Source organism: Choloepus didactylus, chromosome 18 (genome assembly GCF_015220235.1).
Source record: "Choloepus didactylus isolate mChoDid1 chromosome 18, mChoDid1.pri, whole genome shotgun sequence".
Classification (NCBI taxonomy): Eukaryota; Metazoa; Chordata; class Mammalia; order Pilosa; family Megalonychidae; genus Choloepus; species Choloepus didactylus.
In genome coordinates this window covers 72,851,112-72,863,928 of record NC_051324.1, presented here as the reverse complement: position 1 = coordinate 72,863,928, position 12,817 = coordinate 72,851,112, and the positions used below count along the sequence as shown (strand labels likewise).

At 49.8% G+C, this 12,817-nt stretch overlaps 1 protein-coding gene across 1 annotated transcript in view; it reads left to right on the top strand.

Annotated features, from left to right (window-relative positions):
- TIMP2 (TIMP metallopeptidase inhibitor 2) overlaps positions 1-11,255 on the top strand; it is a 56,463-nt gene extending 45,208 nt beyond the window's left edge. Inside the window, exons 5-6 of the mRNA XM_037808212.1 lie at positions 6,790-6,914; positions 8,603-11,255. Coding sequence (XP_037664140.1) covers positions 6,790-6,914; positions 8,603-8,800 — 323 coding nt within the window. The 3' untranslated portion in view covers positions 8,801-11,255. The remainder of the gene's footprint in view (positions 1-6,789; positions 6,915-8,602) is intronic.
- The last annotated feature ends 1,562 nt before the right edge of the window (positions 11,256-12,817 follow it).

Sequence of the window (12,817 nt, the reverse complement as noted above, 5' to 3'; positions counted from 1 at the left end):
GTTTGTTTGAGGACCCACAAAACTGTTTTCTAAGATGGCTGCACAACTTCACCTGCCTAGCATCAATTATTTTTACAATAAGAAAAATAAAAGCAAATGACAAGAGGAGTTCAGGGACAGAATCACCAGGATGCAGAGATCTTGCAACCTAACTGATAGCATCATACTAACATAGGAACTCTGAAAGGACAGGAGGAGGTGTGATGGCAGAGCGGTTGCATGCATGCATCCATGCAGCACATACATGCATAAATGTGCATTCGTGTGGTCCCGCGCCGTGGTGCACAGACTGCTGCGGCTCGTGCCCAGAGCAGAGCATGAGAGGACACCTGCCAGCAGCTTGGCATCGGCTGCGTCTCCTTTTATATGTTTTCCTGTATTTTCTTAATTTTTAAATTGACAAGCGTGTATGATTTTTACAATCAGAAGATTAAAATCTGGAGAGGGGAGAAAGGTGCAGGGATGTTAGTTCCTGAACAAATCAACTGCTTCCAGTTTTCTGTGTCCTCTTTTTGTGCTAGTTCAGAGGAGCAGCTCTTTGAAATGGGAACCTCGTCTCCTTGCACTGCCCTCTAGTGGCCTTCTGGCCACACTGCAGGGCCGCGCTGGTGTTTATTAACCGGAAGAGGGTGGAGCTGGCGGTGGACCCCACAACCGGCCAGGAAGCGTCCCGGGCCGATCCTCTCCCATACGGGGGCCTTCTCCGTGCAGAGGCTTCCCTGGCGGCCTTCACCACCTCCCTCTCCTGGCTGCTGCTCCCAGGCAGGTGTTTTCCAAAAGCTGATTTCATTGCGGCCTCACAACCATGCAGTGCAGAGGTGTTATGGTCCCATTTTCTCAGATGAGGAAAAGTGAGGATGAGGAGACGAAGGGGCTCGCGCCAGGTCCAGTGCCCCGGGTCATCAGAGCCCGTGGTTAAATTTTCAAGAATCTCTGAGTTGGTTGAGGTCACGTTAGCAGTTAAATTCAGCCGAGGTGGGAGTGTTTACCTCACAGAAATTGGCAAAAGCTACACTTTGGAGCTTTCTCTCCCAGATGTGAGGTTGTTCAACACGTATCAGCCTGCCCCTGAGGATGTCCCACTGCTGGAAGTTAAACCCACGTCTCTGACTCCAGGCTCCATGCACTTAACAAGGACCCTCTGCTACTTTGTTCATTTGCTCCAGGTTTTAGAATTCTCATTGCCCCACTGTCTAACCCAGGGGTCCTCCACCTGGGCTGTACGTTGGAATGTCCCGGGGGGCACTGAAAATTCCTGATGCCCAGGCTGTACCCCAGATAGTCCGAGCAGAATCTCGGATGGGGCCTGGGCATCAGCATTTTAAAGCTCCCCAGTACAATCTAGTTAAGTCTTGGGTGCAGCCAGGGTTGAGCAGAACCTGTTCTGCTCTGGGTGAAAGGCAGAAGGTTTCATTTCAGAGGTGGAGAACGGCCAGTCAGCACCACCTCGGGAGGGCCAGGCTCCAGCGGCCGAGGACAGTCCCCTCTGGACATTACTTTTGTCTCCTGGGAACCAGTGTGGCCAGTCCCTCACCTGAACCTGCCCCTCATCCGGAGATTCTGATGCTCTTTGCACTGCCCTTTATTCCATGAGAGGGAGGGTCCAGGCTGCAGGGCCCTCTGGGAGGGTCCCAGGATGTAGCAGACCCCGCGGTGGGTCGCGGACAGCAGGCAGGAGCTCCATCGTTCCATGACTCTGCTGAGCATGTAACTTGGGGTCCCTGTCCCCATTCCACTCACCCTGAAGACAAGGAGCGCTCGGGGCCGCTTGGAAGGCATAGGTCCAGAAAAAGTGCCAAGAACAGAGGTTGCAAACGGAGGCTTCACTGGTGACTGTTCTGCTGGGAGTTGTTCTGTTTTATTTATTGGGGGGTGGGGGGTGGGGTAGGAGACTATTTTTCTTAACCCCTTTTTTGAAAGAGAAAGTATAGTCAGTTGAATTACGTCCCCCAGGAAGAGGCCTAATCTTAATCTTAACCCATTCCTGTGGATGTGAGCCCATTGTAAATAGAACCTTCTGCAGATGTGACTTTTATTTAAGGTGTGGCCCAGCTGAATGAGGTGGGGCCTTATTCCTACTACGGAGGGATTTATGAAGAGGAAGCCACGTAGAAAAGCAAAAGCTGGAAGTCAGTGAACCTGGATATGGAAGAGACAGGAGAAGTTGTCACCCTGTGTGTTGCCAGGAGACGGAAAAGCCAAGGACCAAGGATCTAGGGGAGCCAGCTCCAAAATGCCACAGACTTTGGGGAGAAAGCATCGCCTTGCTGATGCCACAGTTTGGGACTTTTCCTAGCCTCAAAACCGTAAGCCCATTATTTCCCATTGTTTAAGCCAACCCAACGTGTGGCATTTTTTTAGCAGCTGGGAAACTAAGACAGAGGTTCCTGTGTCCAGGTGAAACTCTGTGAGACAATAAACCAAGAAAGCATAATAATTTCAGTTTCTCTATGTTGCTGTTGGTGTTTTCTCCCATGCAGAAGCTCAGTCCTTCATATTTACCATCAAAGGTAACTTAGTGCTCTGTGCTCTTCCTACACAGATGCACTGCATTATCCAAGACGAGAACTCAGACCCCAGTCTGAGAGAGAACACAGTTATACAGTTGCCTTCTGCACACATTTTTTCGGCTTACTACAACCTGAAACCAAGATTCTCTGGAGTACCACCCAAATTGTAGCTGCGTGTGTAACAAAAATTAAAAACCTTTGCAACTGTAATCAGTTAGTAACTGTGTGCCTGACATCTTTGTTACTTTATTTTTAATATCAGAAGCAAACAAATCATATGTGGTACATTTTAGTTTCCTAAGAGGCCATGGAGCATAAGATCAATAAAGGGCATTTCCAAATGTATTGCACACATTTTTAAGTGTTCAAAAAAAGTTGATCCTCTTCCCAATTGCATTCTATACGTTTCTTCGTAGTTGTTAACATTTCCAGTAGCTTTACAACTCAGACACTATTTAGCATCTCAGGGAGGCATTGGGAGATTTTGATGACAATTGTGAATGAAAGGTGCCGTCTTAGTTTCCTGGGGCTGTGGAACAAAGTACCACAGACTGGGTGGGTTCAAAACAAACAGAAATATTTTGTCTCATGGTTCTGGAGCCAGAAGGTTGAACTCAAAAGTGTCAGCTGGGCCATGTTCCCTCTGCAACCTGTAGAGGAGAAGTCTTCTCGCCTCCTCCAGCTTCTGGAGTTTTCCGGCCACCCTGGCGTTCTCTGCTTGTGTTGTCACCTGGCCTTCTGCCCTCACGTGCCCCTCTGTGTGTGTCTTCTCCCCAGTCATGTTGGATTAGAGCCTGCCCTACTCCAGCATGACCTCATTTTAACTTAACTAATTACATCTGCAATGACCTATTTCCAAATAAGGTTGTATGGTGAGGTCCTGGGAGCTAGGATCTCGACATATCTGTTTTTTGGGGGGACACAATTTATCTCATATCAGGTGCTAAATGGTGACCGTTTCTTGTATAAACAAAGCATCTTCTGTAGAAAACTGCCATTGAAAGACTTCGTGAAAGGGACGTGTTTAGGGTGGTCTCTCAGTCCCTTTTCCCTGCCCCTTCCCGCATCTGTGCCTTTGAGGACTTTCCCTGGTGATGACTCTGCTGTGAGGCTACTTTCCCATCCACCCAACGGCTCCTGCCACCACCTCTACCGGAGGGTGCATTACTTCATCCCTCGCTGCTCGGGCTTGGGAGCGGCGATGAGGACATCGTGGCAGGGGTGACTGACTGATCCGCTGCCAGTGGAACCACTAATCCACAGCCTCTTCCCCAGGCCCGGTCAGATGACTCCAGATCAGATCTGCTGTTTACTTCCTGAGGCCCAGAAGCCAGCTCCAGTTCTCCTAGCATCAGGACGGGCCCTGCAGCCGCGGGCTAACCAGAAGTCACGGGGCGCAGCGAACTGCTCAGCCAGTGCTGGCTGCAGCCCCAAGAGTGACCGCAGGGCTCGAGGCGGCCACCTCCTCCCGGGCCAGTGACTCAGCTTCACATGTCTGGTTGGGCAGCGTGAGATGCTTGTGTTCAGGATCTTGCAGAGAACGGGCCCTGTAATTTTCTTCTACGGTCCTCTCCTTGGAAAGGAAAAATAAACATACTGCCCTCAGTTACAAATTTAATTAATCCCTGTTTTCCTGTATCTAAAACTCAGGCTTTGCTTTTTCCCAAGGCAGATAGAAGTAGAGAATGTGACAGTGGACACTCACGTCATGTATGCCCAACCAAGTTATAATTCTCGTTACGAAAAGGGGTTTCCTTTTAACATTCCCAGATGCTGCACTGTTTCTAATGACATCTGAAGTTAAGTCAGCTCAGTAACTGGGGCCATCAAAAAGATAGAATTTGCATTTTATCTCCATTGCCTGCATTTGCCTACCCTCTGCAGAAGCTTAAAGGGGTGGGGGAAAAGGCCAGAAGGGGCAGGCAGCCAAAAGGGACGGAATATGAAGCAGAGTGCCAGAACACACACCCGTGTCATCATCAGTAAACTTGTATTAAGCAATTATAATGTGCAAGGCACTGGTACAAATGTGAAGACACAGCACTACAAGTTTATGATCTGGTTAGGGGGCTAGCTGCCTAAAAAGGCAAATAACAGCATAAAGAAAAAATAAACTTACCACCCTCAGCTGTTTTCTTGTTTTCCTGTATCCCAGATACATTGATGCCCCTCAACTGGTGTGATTCAAATCACTATAGAAGTTGGGAGGGCGGAGCCAGTGTGGGACTCAGTCAGCCTGTCTGTGATGGCAAATGACCGGATGGGCAGGGGAGGAGCGGAAGTTACCTGTACAGGTAGTAAATGCCAGAAGAAACCAGGATGTAGGAATGGGTTACATTCACCTGTCAATTTCACTCCTTCCTTATTTACTCTGAACTCACAGAAAATGGCCTCGGGTCTAGGAGAAAAAGACAAGTACCTATTTTTGGAGTATGTAAGGCTGCCTGAACACTTATCTTGTTTAGTTATAGGATTCAAAATAAATGCTACAGTAGTAATCCTGTTTGATGGACCTTTTCGTCACCTGGACTCCAAATAGATGAAAGGTAAATGGAGCTCCCCAAGGTCAGAGAGGCAGTTAACACAGAAGTAGGAGCACTGGAATTCAAATACCCGGGAGGTGCTTCCTGCTACCTGCCCAGCATAACAGGTGTCCCTGGGACCTCCTGCAGTGTCAGACCAGCCCATCGTATTTCCCATGATTCTGGGTCACAGCTTCATCTTTTCATGATGGGGGTGCAGTCGACAAACTGCATTATTAGTTTCCGGAGCTGTGTTCGTATTAGTGGATTCTGCGTGGCCAGTGCTGTGCCTGAGACGGTTGACGTTGGATGCCCTGAAGCTTTGCCAAGCCAAGGTGCTCAGGGAGCTACCGGAGGCTCCTTGTCTCTAAGGCTGAGCACGCCTCGCTGGGCATTGGAGTTTCTCGACAAGGTGTTGAGTTTGCAGATGCCCTCACTAGCCCTGGTGATGTTCTGTCATTCTCCAGAATCCACTCATTTGCTTCCTCTCTCCTGCTTGACTGATGCTGAGGTGGCCCAGACTCGGCATCTCCAGCAAAGGCAGGATGGGAGCCGAGTCAGGAGCCAGAGGTACGAGACATGAACCTCAGCTTCGCCAAGTCAGGGGATTTAGAGCAGATTCCCGGTTTTTAAAAATTCCATGTTTTTGCTCTTCATACTTGAAACTTCCAGATTTACAAGTTCAACACCAAATAGGGGAAATGCCTGTGAATAAAGACTGGTGAAAAATAAGAGGATACAGTATAATCCATATACAGTGCGACCTTCCTCAGTCAGTGACCACGCATGCATGAAAGAACATTGGCATACCCACCGGGACGGTGATTATTAGAAAAACAGGACACAACCTGCATTGGTAAGAAATGGCAGAAATTGGAGCCCACGAGCATTGCCGGTGGGAATGTAAAATGGTGCTGCCACTGTGGTTCCTCAGAGTTGAGTATGGAATTACCACATGACCCCACAGCTCCACTCCGAGGAAGTACTCAATAGAACTGAAAACAGGGACTCAGACAGATACTTGTACCTATACAGCATTAGAGCAGCTTTGTTCACAACAAAGAGGTGGCAACAACCCGAGTGTCGGTTGACACGGATGGATAAAGTGTGGCACACCCACATAAAGGAATGTCATTCAGCCACATAAAGGAATGAAGCCCTGATACATGAAACACCATGGATCAACTTTGAAAACATTACGTTGAATGAAGTCATACACAAATGGACAAATATTCTATGACCCCACTTAGATGAAATATCTAGAATACACCAATTAATAGAAATTAGAGGTTACCAGGGGCTGGGGTGTATGTGTGGGGGGGAGTTATTGTTTAATGGGTGCAGAGTTTCTGGATGAGGTAATGGAAATGTTTTGGTAATGAATGGTGATGATGGTAGGACAGCTTTGTAAATGTAATGAATACTACTGAATTGTACACTTAGAATAGTTAGAATGGCAAATTTTGTATTGCGTATATAACAATATAATTTTCTATAAAGAAATATGGAAACAAAATACATCAGAATGTTGGCTGTAGGTAATAAAAATAAAGGAGCTTCTTTTTATTTATTCTTTCCTACATTTTCCAAGTTTTCTACAGTGAGCATGCAATATTCTTACACTCGAACACTCAATCCGGGAATTGTTCGACGGGAGCCGCCGCGCGCCTGAATAGTGTCCAAATGCGGGAGGCGGGGCGGGAGGAGGAGGAGGAGGCGTAACTTGCTCTGAGTTTGGCGACTCGGTCTCTCCCCAGGAAAGGCAGAGGGGAACGGCAAGATGCACGTCACCCTGTGTGACTTCATCGTGCCCTGGGACACCCTGAGCACCACCCAGAAGAAGAGCCTGAGCCACAGGTACCAGATGGGCTGCGAGTGCAAGGTGAGCCGCCCCCTCGGCCGGGCCCCGCCCCCGGACGGTCACGCCCCCTCGCTCGGCCCCGCCCCTTCACCGAGCCGCCTCCTGGCCCCGCCCCCAGCCAAGGATGCTTCGCCCCCTCTGCCTGGCCCCGCCCCCCCAGCCGGCCACCTCCTTCCCGGGCTCCCCGCACTGGGCGGCCGGGCCCCGCCCCTCAGCCGCAGGCGCCAGGTGGACCCGCTGCCTGGCTTTGGTCCCTGCTTCCCCAGCCTGGGGCCCTGCCTAGGGCGGGGTTCTGGGGAAGGGGTGGCCTCTCACAAGTGAGGCCGTCTGCCCGGAGGTGACTTTGGCCCTGGTCCCTGGGGAGCCCTGAGTCACATCTGTATCGAGGAACGTTAAGGACATAAGGGAGTTAGGGGGGTGAGTGCAGAATCTAGTCATGGGGGCTGTAGCTTCCAGGAAGAGAAGCCTGGAGAGGGTTTTTGTGGGGAGAACATGGTGCTACAGGTATTTTTCGGCAAAAAAAAAAAGGGGGTGACGACAGTTGTGTGCCTTGTGAGAGAGCCATTCCCATGCATGGGTCCCTGGGAACGGTGTCTCTGTCACCCTTCCCATAATCGACCAGGAGGCAGATCTCCTCCAAGCCCCCAAGCTTGGATTCTGTCACCTCCCAACACCCTTCCATTGCCCACCACACACACACACACACACACACACACACACACACACACACACACACACACACACACACACACACACACACACACACACACACACACACACACACACACACACACACACACACACACACACACGGGAGGCATTGCTGTGTGCCAGGCGTGGTTCTGTGCTACCAGCGCTGTGTCTGCACGGACGCTATGCAGCTCTGGGCCAGGAAGAAGCTGGGCCAAACATTGCCCTTTGTGTGAGGCGCCGGGATCCGCCTCTGCCATGGGGGCTGCTCGGGCAACCCTCCCCTCTTTCCTTTATGGATTCTCACTAGGCCACCCCTTAGCTCATTTCCCTCTGCCTTAAGTTGGAGAGTTGTCAGATTCAAAATGTGAGTTCCGACCTCATGGTCTCCAGGTGAATGTATGTCAAGCAAAACTCCTCTGTGCCCAACATGAATTGAAAGCAAGTTCTTTTTGGTTACACAGCTGAGAAGGCAGATTCCTTTGCAAAAACGCTGGCTGCCTATTGCCTCAAAGTCATTGAGTGGCAACCTGTGCTTGAGAGCCAGGTACAGGCCTTATTTGTCTCATACCTGTCTGCAGGAAATTTAAGATGCATTATTATTATCACTTCCCCCAAGAAAGCAGGGGTAAGCTGAAGCTATTTTGTTCTACTCAGAAAAGCAGACAAGGTGACCCAAAGTGGAGGAGTACCTGCCAAAGGAGGTGCAGGAGGCAAGGGGGGTAGCACCAGAGGCAGTCTGCACAGGCTCCTGCCCACCCCTGGGCCTGCCTCCTCCCCCAGGCAGGCCATCTGCTGCTCCCTGCAAATTACAGAACTCGGGAAAGGCTGCTGCTGGAGCAGGCTCCAACTCCACTCCCAGATCCTTCCTGCCTTCCTTTATTTGGTCATTCATTCAACGAACTATTATTGAACGCTTTGGCCAGCCCTGTTGCCAGACTCTGGGGATGCCCCATGCACAGCTGCGGCCCCTGCCCATCCTATGCCTAAAATGTGCCTTGGTTTCCCCTCATGCCTAGATTACCCGTTGCCCCATGATCCCATGCTACATCTCCTCGCCTGACGAGTGCCTCTGGATGGACTGGGTCACCGAGAAGAACATCAATGGGCACCAGGCCAAGTTCTTTGCCTGCATCAAGAGGAGCGACGGCTCCTGTGCCTGGTACCGGGGGGTGGCCCCACCCAAGCAGGAGTTTCTCGACATTGAGGACCCGTAAGCAGATTCCCGTGGCCACCTGAGCAGCCTCCAAGAGTGTAGACTGGTCCAGCTCTGACATCGCTTCCTGGAAACAGCATGAAAAAAAACACAATCATTCAAGTGGGTCCAAATTAGTGTGATTCCTGCCCCACCCCCACCCCACCCCCATTTCCCTTCTAAACATGGTGTGCGTCTGGAGGGAGAGGTGGGCCTGGGGTTCTCACCCCACACTGCATCCAGCAGCCTCGGCACTGCGCGTCCCCATCTTCGGTCCTTGAGGGTGGGGGTCGGACATACGGACACACAAGCAGGCAGCACTTAGGGTTCTCCCTGGCCGGTTAGGGCAGAGCCTGGAAGCGCACATTTTGCAGAAACACTTGAGGGTCCTTGCGAGACTGTGTAGCAGGCCTACCAGGTCCCTTTCACCTCGAGGGGGGCATGTCCCTCGTTTCATGCGGCTTCCACACCTCTGTCCCGAGACGGGCAGCCCCTGCCCCTTCTCCCCCTGCCCATCATGGACTCCCGGCACCTGTGACTCCCACAAGTCCACGAGGGGCCTCGGAAACAGTTAGCTTGTTCTTGAACCCTATCAACCCACAGAATTCCAGGGGGAGCCTCACTCTGGGCCTTCTTGGGGGGTGAGTGAGAAGTGCCCCCTGAGCTATGTTTCCCACTTCAACCAAGCCATTTCGGTCCCATTCTCTCGACACAGACACAGACACAGACACACACACACACACACACAAACCCTCTAGTGGGAGCCTGTGTGATTCTGCCCTGAGGGCAGGCATCTGGGGGGACGCTTGGCTGGCCCTTGTAGTTCATTCCTGAGTCTCTGCGGCCTCTTTGGCTTCGTTCCTCTCCTTAGGAACCAGGTGTCTAGACTGAGAGGCACGACTTTGCCCGGTTGTATGCAGCTGGTGGCAGGGGCTGGCCGTGCCCCCCTTTTGCACATCCTGAGGATTTGAACCTCTGGCTCCTGCCATGTCCCCGACATCCCTCAGAGCTCCATCTGAGCAGACACCACAGGTTTAGTGTCATAATCTCCCCAAAAGCCTGACAATCGCCGACCCGCATACAGATTTCGGCAACTGAAGTTAGCTAAGTGTGTTACATGCTCCTGCCGAGGAAGGAGAGAATTTTGGAGATCAGTGGCTTCAGTGAAAATTCTCTTTGCTTTCTGGGCCTCTAGGACACCAGGGCCTGTTTTAAGAGACATCTTATTTTACTACAGATTAATCCTCAGATGATGTATGGACCCAAGGTGCAGGGATACCATCCTCTGCTTGTATTTCTTCTATTACAAAGATTACCCAGAAAAGAAAAATCAGGGGAACTAGGGGACCCACCTGTTCCCTAAAAATGGTCCTCTGGTGCCAGAAATAGGTGTTAAAATAGGCAAAACTTTCCAACTAACGATAATGAAAATCTCCCTTTCCCTCCTGCTTGTGTGGTGAGGACATACATGTACATAATGCAAACACGCACACGTGCACTCACAATATGAAACTGAAATCTGACAGCCTGTGAGTGATACTTCTGCAAAACGCTTCCAAAGCCACCATTTCCTAAGCCTGTTCTATTCTGCGGTGACCCCAAAGCAACCGTAAGACTCCTGACCCCCACGTGGTGTGACATTCCCACGCCCGCCTGGGACCTGGTCAGCCCAGAGTTTGATGACTTCCCCTACTAGGGCAGACAAGGAATCAGTCCCTGCTCCAAGGACACTTTCATGCTGTACATGGATGGGAAGTTTGTACGATGTCACAATGGACCAGTCCCATGTGATTTCAGCATATACAAGAAAACCAGACCCTCTAATCAATCCAATATAACACCCACCCCCCGTTTACTTACTGTATGGTGATATCATATGTAACATTTACTCCTGTTTCTGCGGATTCTTTTTAAGTGTTTTGGTTTGTTTGGGACGTCAGCCGTAATCATTCCCGTGCTGTGTTTTTTATTTCCTTGGTAGCTGTTAGACTTGCACTTTTTAAAAAAGGTTTCTGCATTGTGGAAGCATTTGACCCGGAGAGGAAAGCAGCTCAGATGAAGGTGGAGCCCTTCAGATCTTTTCTTCAGTTCTTTGATTCTCGTTGCTTTTTCCTTCTCACACGTCTTTTGATCTCTGGTTCAAATTATTGCAAAGTAAAGAGTCTTCGAGCAGGTTGGTTCTAAAAGCCGGCCTTGATTTTGCACCCAGGCTCACCGGTCTTCAGACCGTGTGAGCAGAAGCAAACAAACACAAAAACCAAGATGAAGGAAATCCCTGGTGGCGGTCGGGAGGCGAGGCGGCTCACATACCTTCACGGTAAATAATTGCAATATATATATAGTTGATGAAGGACCTCCATTTGGCATCGTTTAATTTATATGTTATATTCTAAGCACTGCTCTTTCCTCCCTTTATCCTTCTTCATGCAAGCAACTCGAATATTTAAAATAAAGTTTACATTATAGTTATTTTCAAATCTTTGCTTCATAAGTATTAAGAAATATCGAATTTGCTGCCATAATTTAAAGCTTCGTTGATTCTGTTTGTTTTTGTTTGTTTTTTTTTTTTTTTTTTGCAATGTGTTTTTTTTTTTGCTGGAATATGAAGTCTGAGGCCTTCTTGTGCTGGGAACACATGAAAGTTGTTGAAAAATGACAGCAGACTGCGCATGTCTCTGAAGCTTTGTATCATTCTTGAGTGATCGTTCAGTCATTGAACAATAAACAGTATTATCAAAGAGAATGGTGGCTGTCTTGGTGTGGCTGTGCCTGAGATCTGCTGCTTTCTGGCTGCAGAGGAGCCTCTCCTGTCCTGGGGGGTGGGGGGAGGCCTCGCTTTGTCCCCGAAAGAAGCGGAGGCCTGTGTGCTTGGAGGCAAACGTGGGCTGCAGCAGAGACCAAGGCAGACAAAAATGAACGTGGTTTTCTTAAGTGGGAGAAGCAGCAGGAGCGTCCAGTGGGGCCTTTCATTCATTCAGCAATCGTGTCTGACTGTGCATCAGGGAGGATTTCCAACACGTGTGCACACAGAACCACACACCCACTGCAGGGTGTCAACAGTGACCAATCCATGCCTTCCGTATCCCTGCACCCACTCCCCTCCCCCACCCTGCCCGGGATTATTTGGAAGCAAATTCCAAGCATCAGACTGTCTTATCTGTAAATATTTCTGTATGCATGTCTAAAAAATAAGAGCTATTTTGAAAACATTTCTAAAATACCATTATCATGCCTTCAAGCTTTAATTATAATTTATCCATATCATCAAATATCCAGTCAGTGTTCAGAGTCTTTGATTGTCTCATAAATGTTTTTACTGGTTTGTTGGTTTGAGTCAGGATTCAAATAAGGTGCATACACTGCAGTTTGTGTGAGTCTTATGTCTTGTTTTCTACAGGTCCCTCACCCACCTGATGCTGAGAAAGATGATTCCATTATAATTTAAGCTTTAACCAAATGTCTCCTTTTGTTCAAGTCAACCTATGAGAATTTTTTAATGGTGCTTTTGAATGGTTGCCCACCCTCTGGCCCAGAAAATAACCAGCCACCACTGCAGAGGCCCAGGCTCTGAGCCACACCACTTCCTGTTTGTCACCTGTCCACCCCAAAGCCCTGCTGGGGCACCCCCAAACTCCTGGAGGGCACTGCACCTCTTTGGGCTGCAGGAGCTGGGCCAACGAGAAGACAGGCGGGTGGACCCCTGCTCTCCAGTCTGAGGTCCGCTTCCTGGCGTCCCTCCCCAGCCGATCTGCTACTTTGGGGACAAGCCGCTGACCCTCCACCCCAGTGCACGCTTGTGACCAGGGCCTCCAGGGGCCAATAGGTCACCAAAGCCTGACATCAGAACTCCATCCAGGAGAGGGATGTTAATGGTCCAAGTAATTGTGCCTGGGATCCCCAAAACCACCCCCAGATTTGGTGATTCAGCAGTAAAATTCAGGGGACTCAGCATATAATCATACACACGCCTGAGATTTTACAGTGAAAGGATATGGTGCAAAATCAGCAAAGGGAAAACACTCATGGGGCAGAGTCAGGG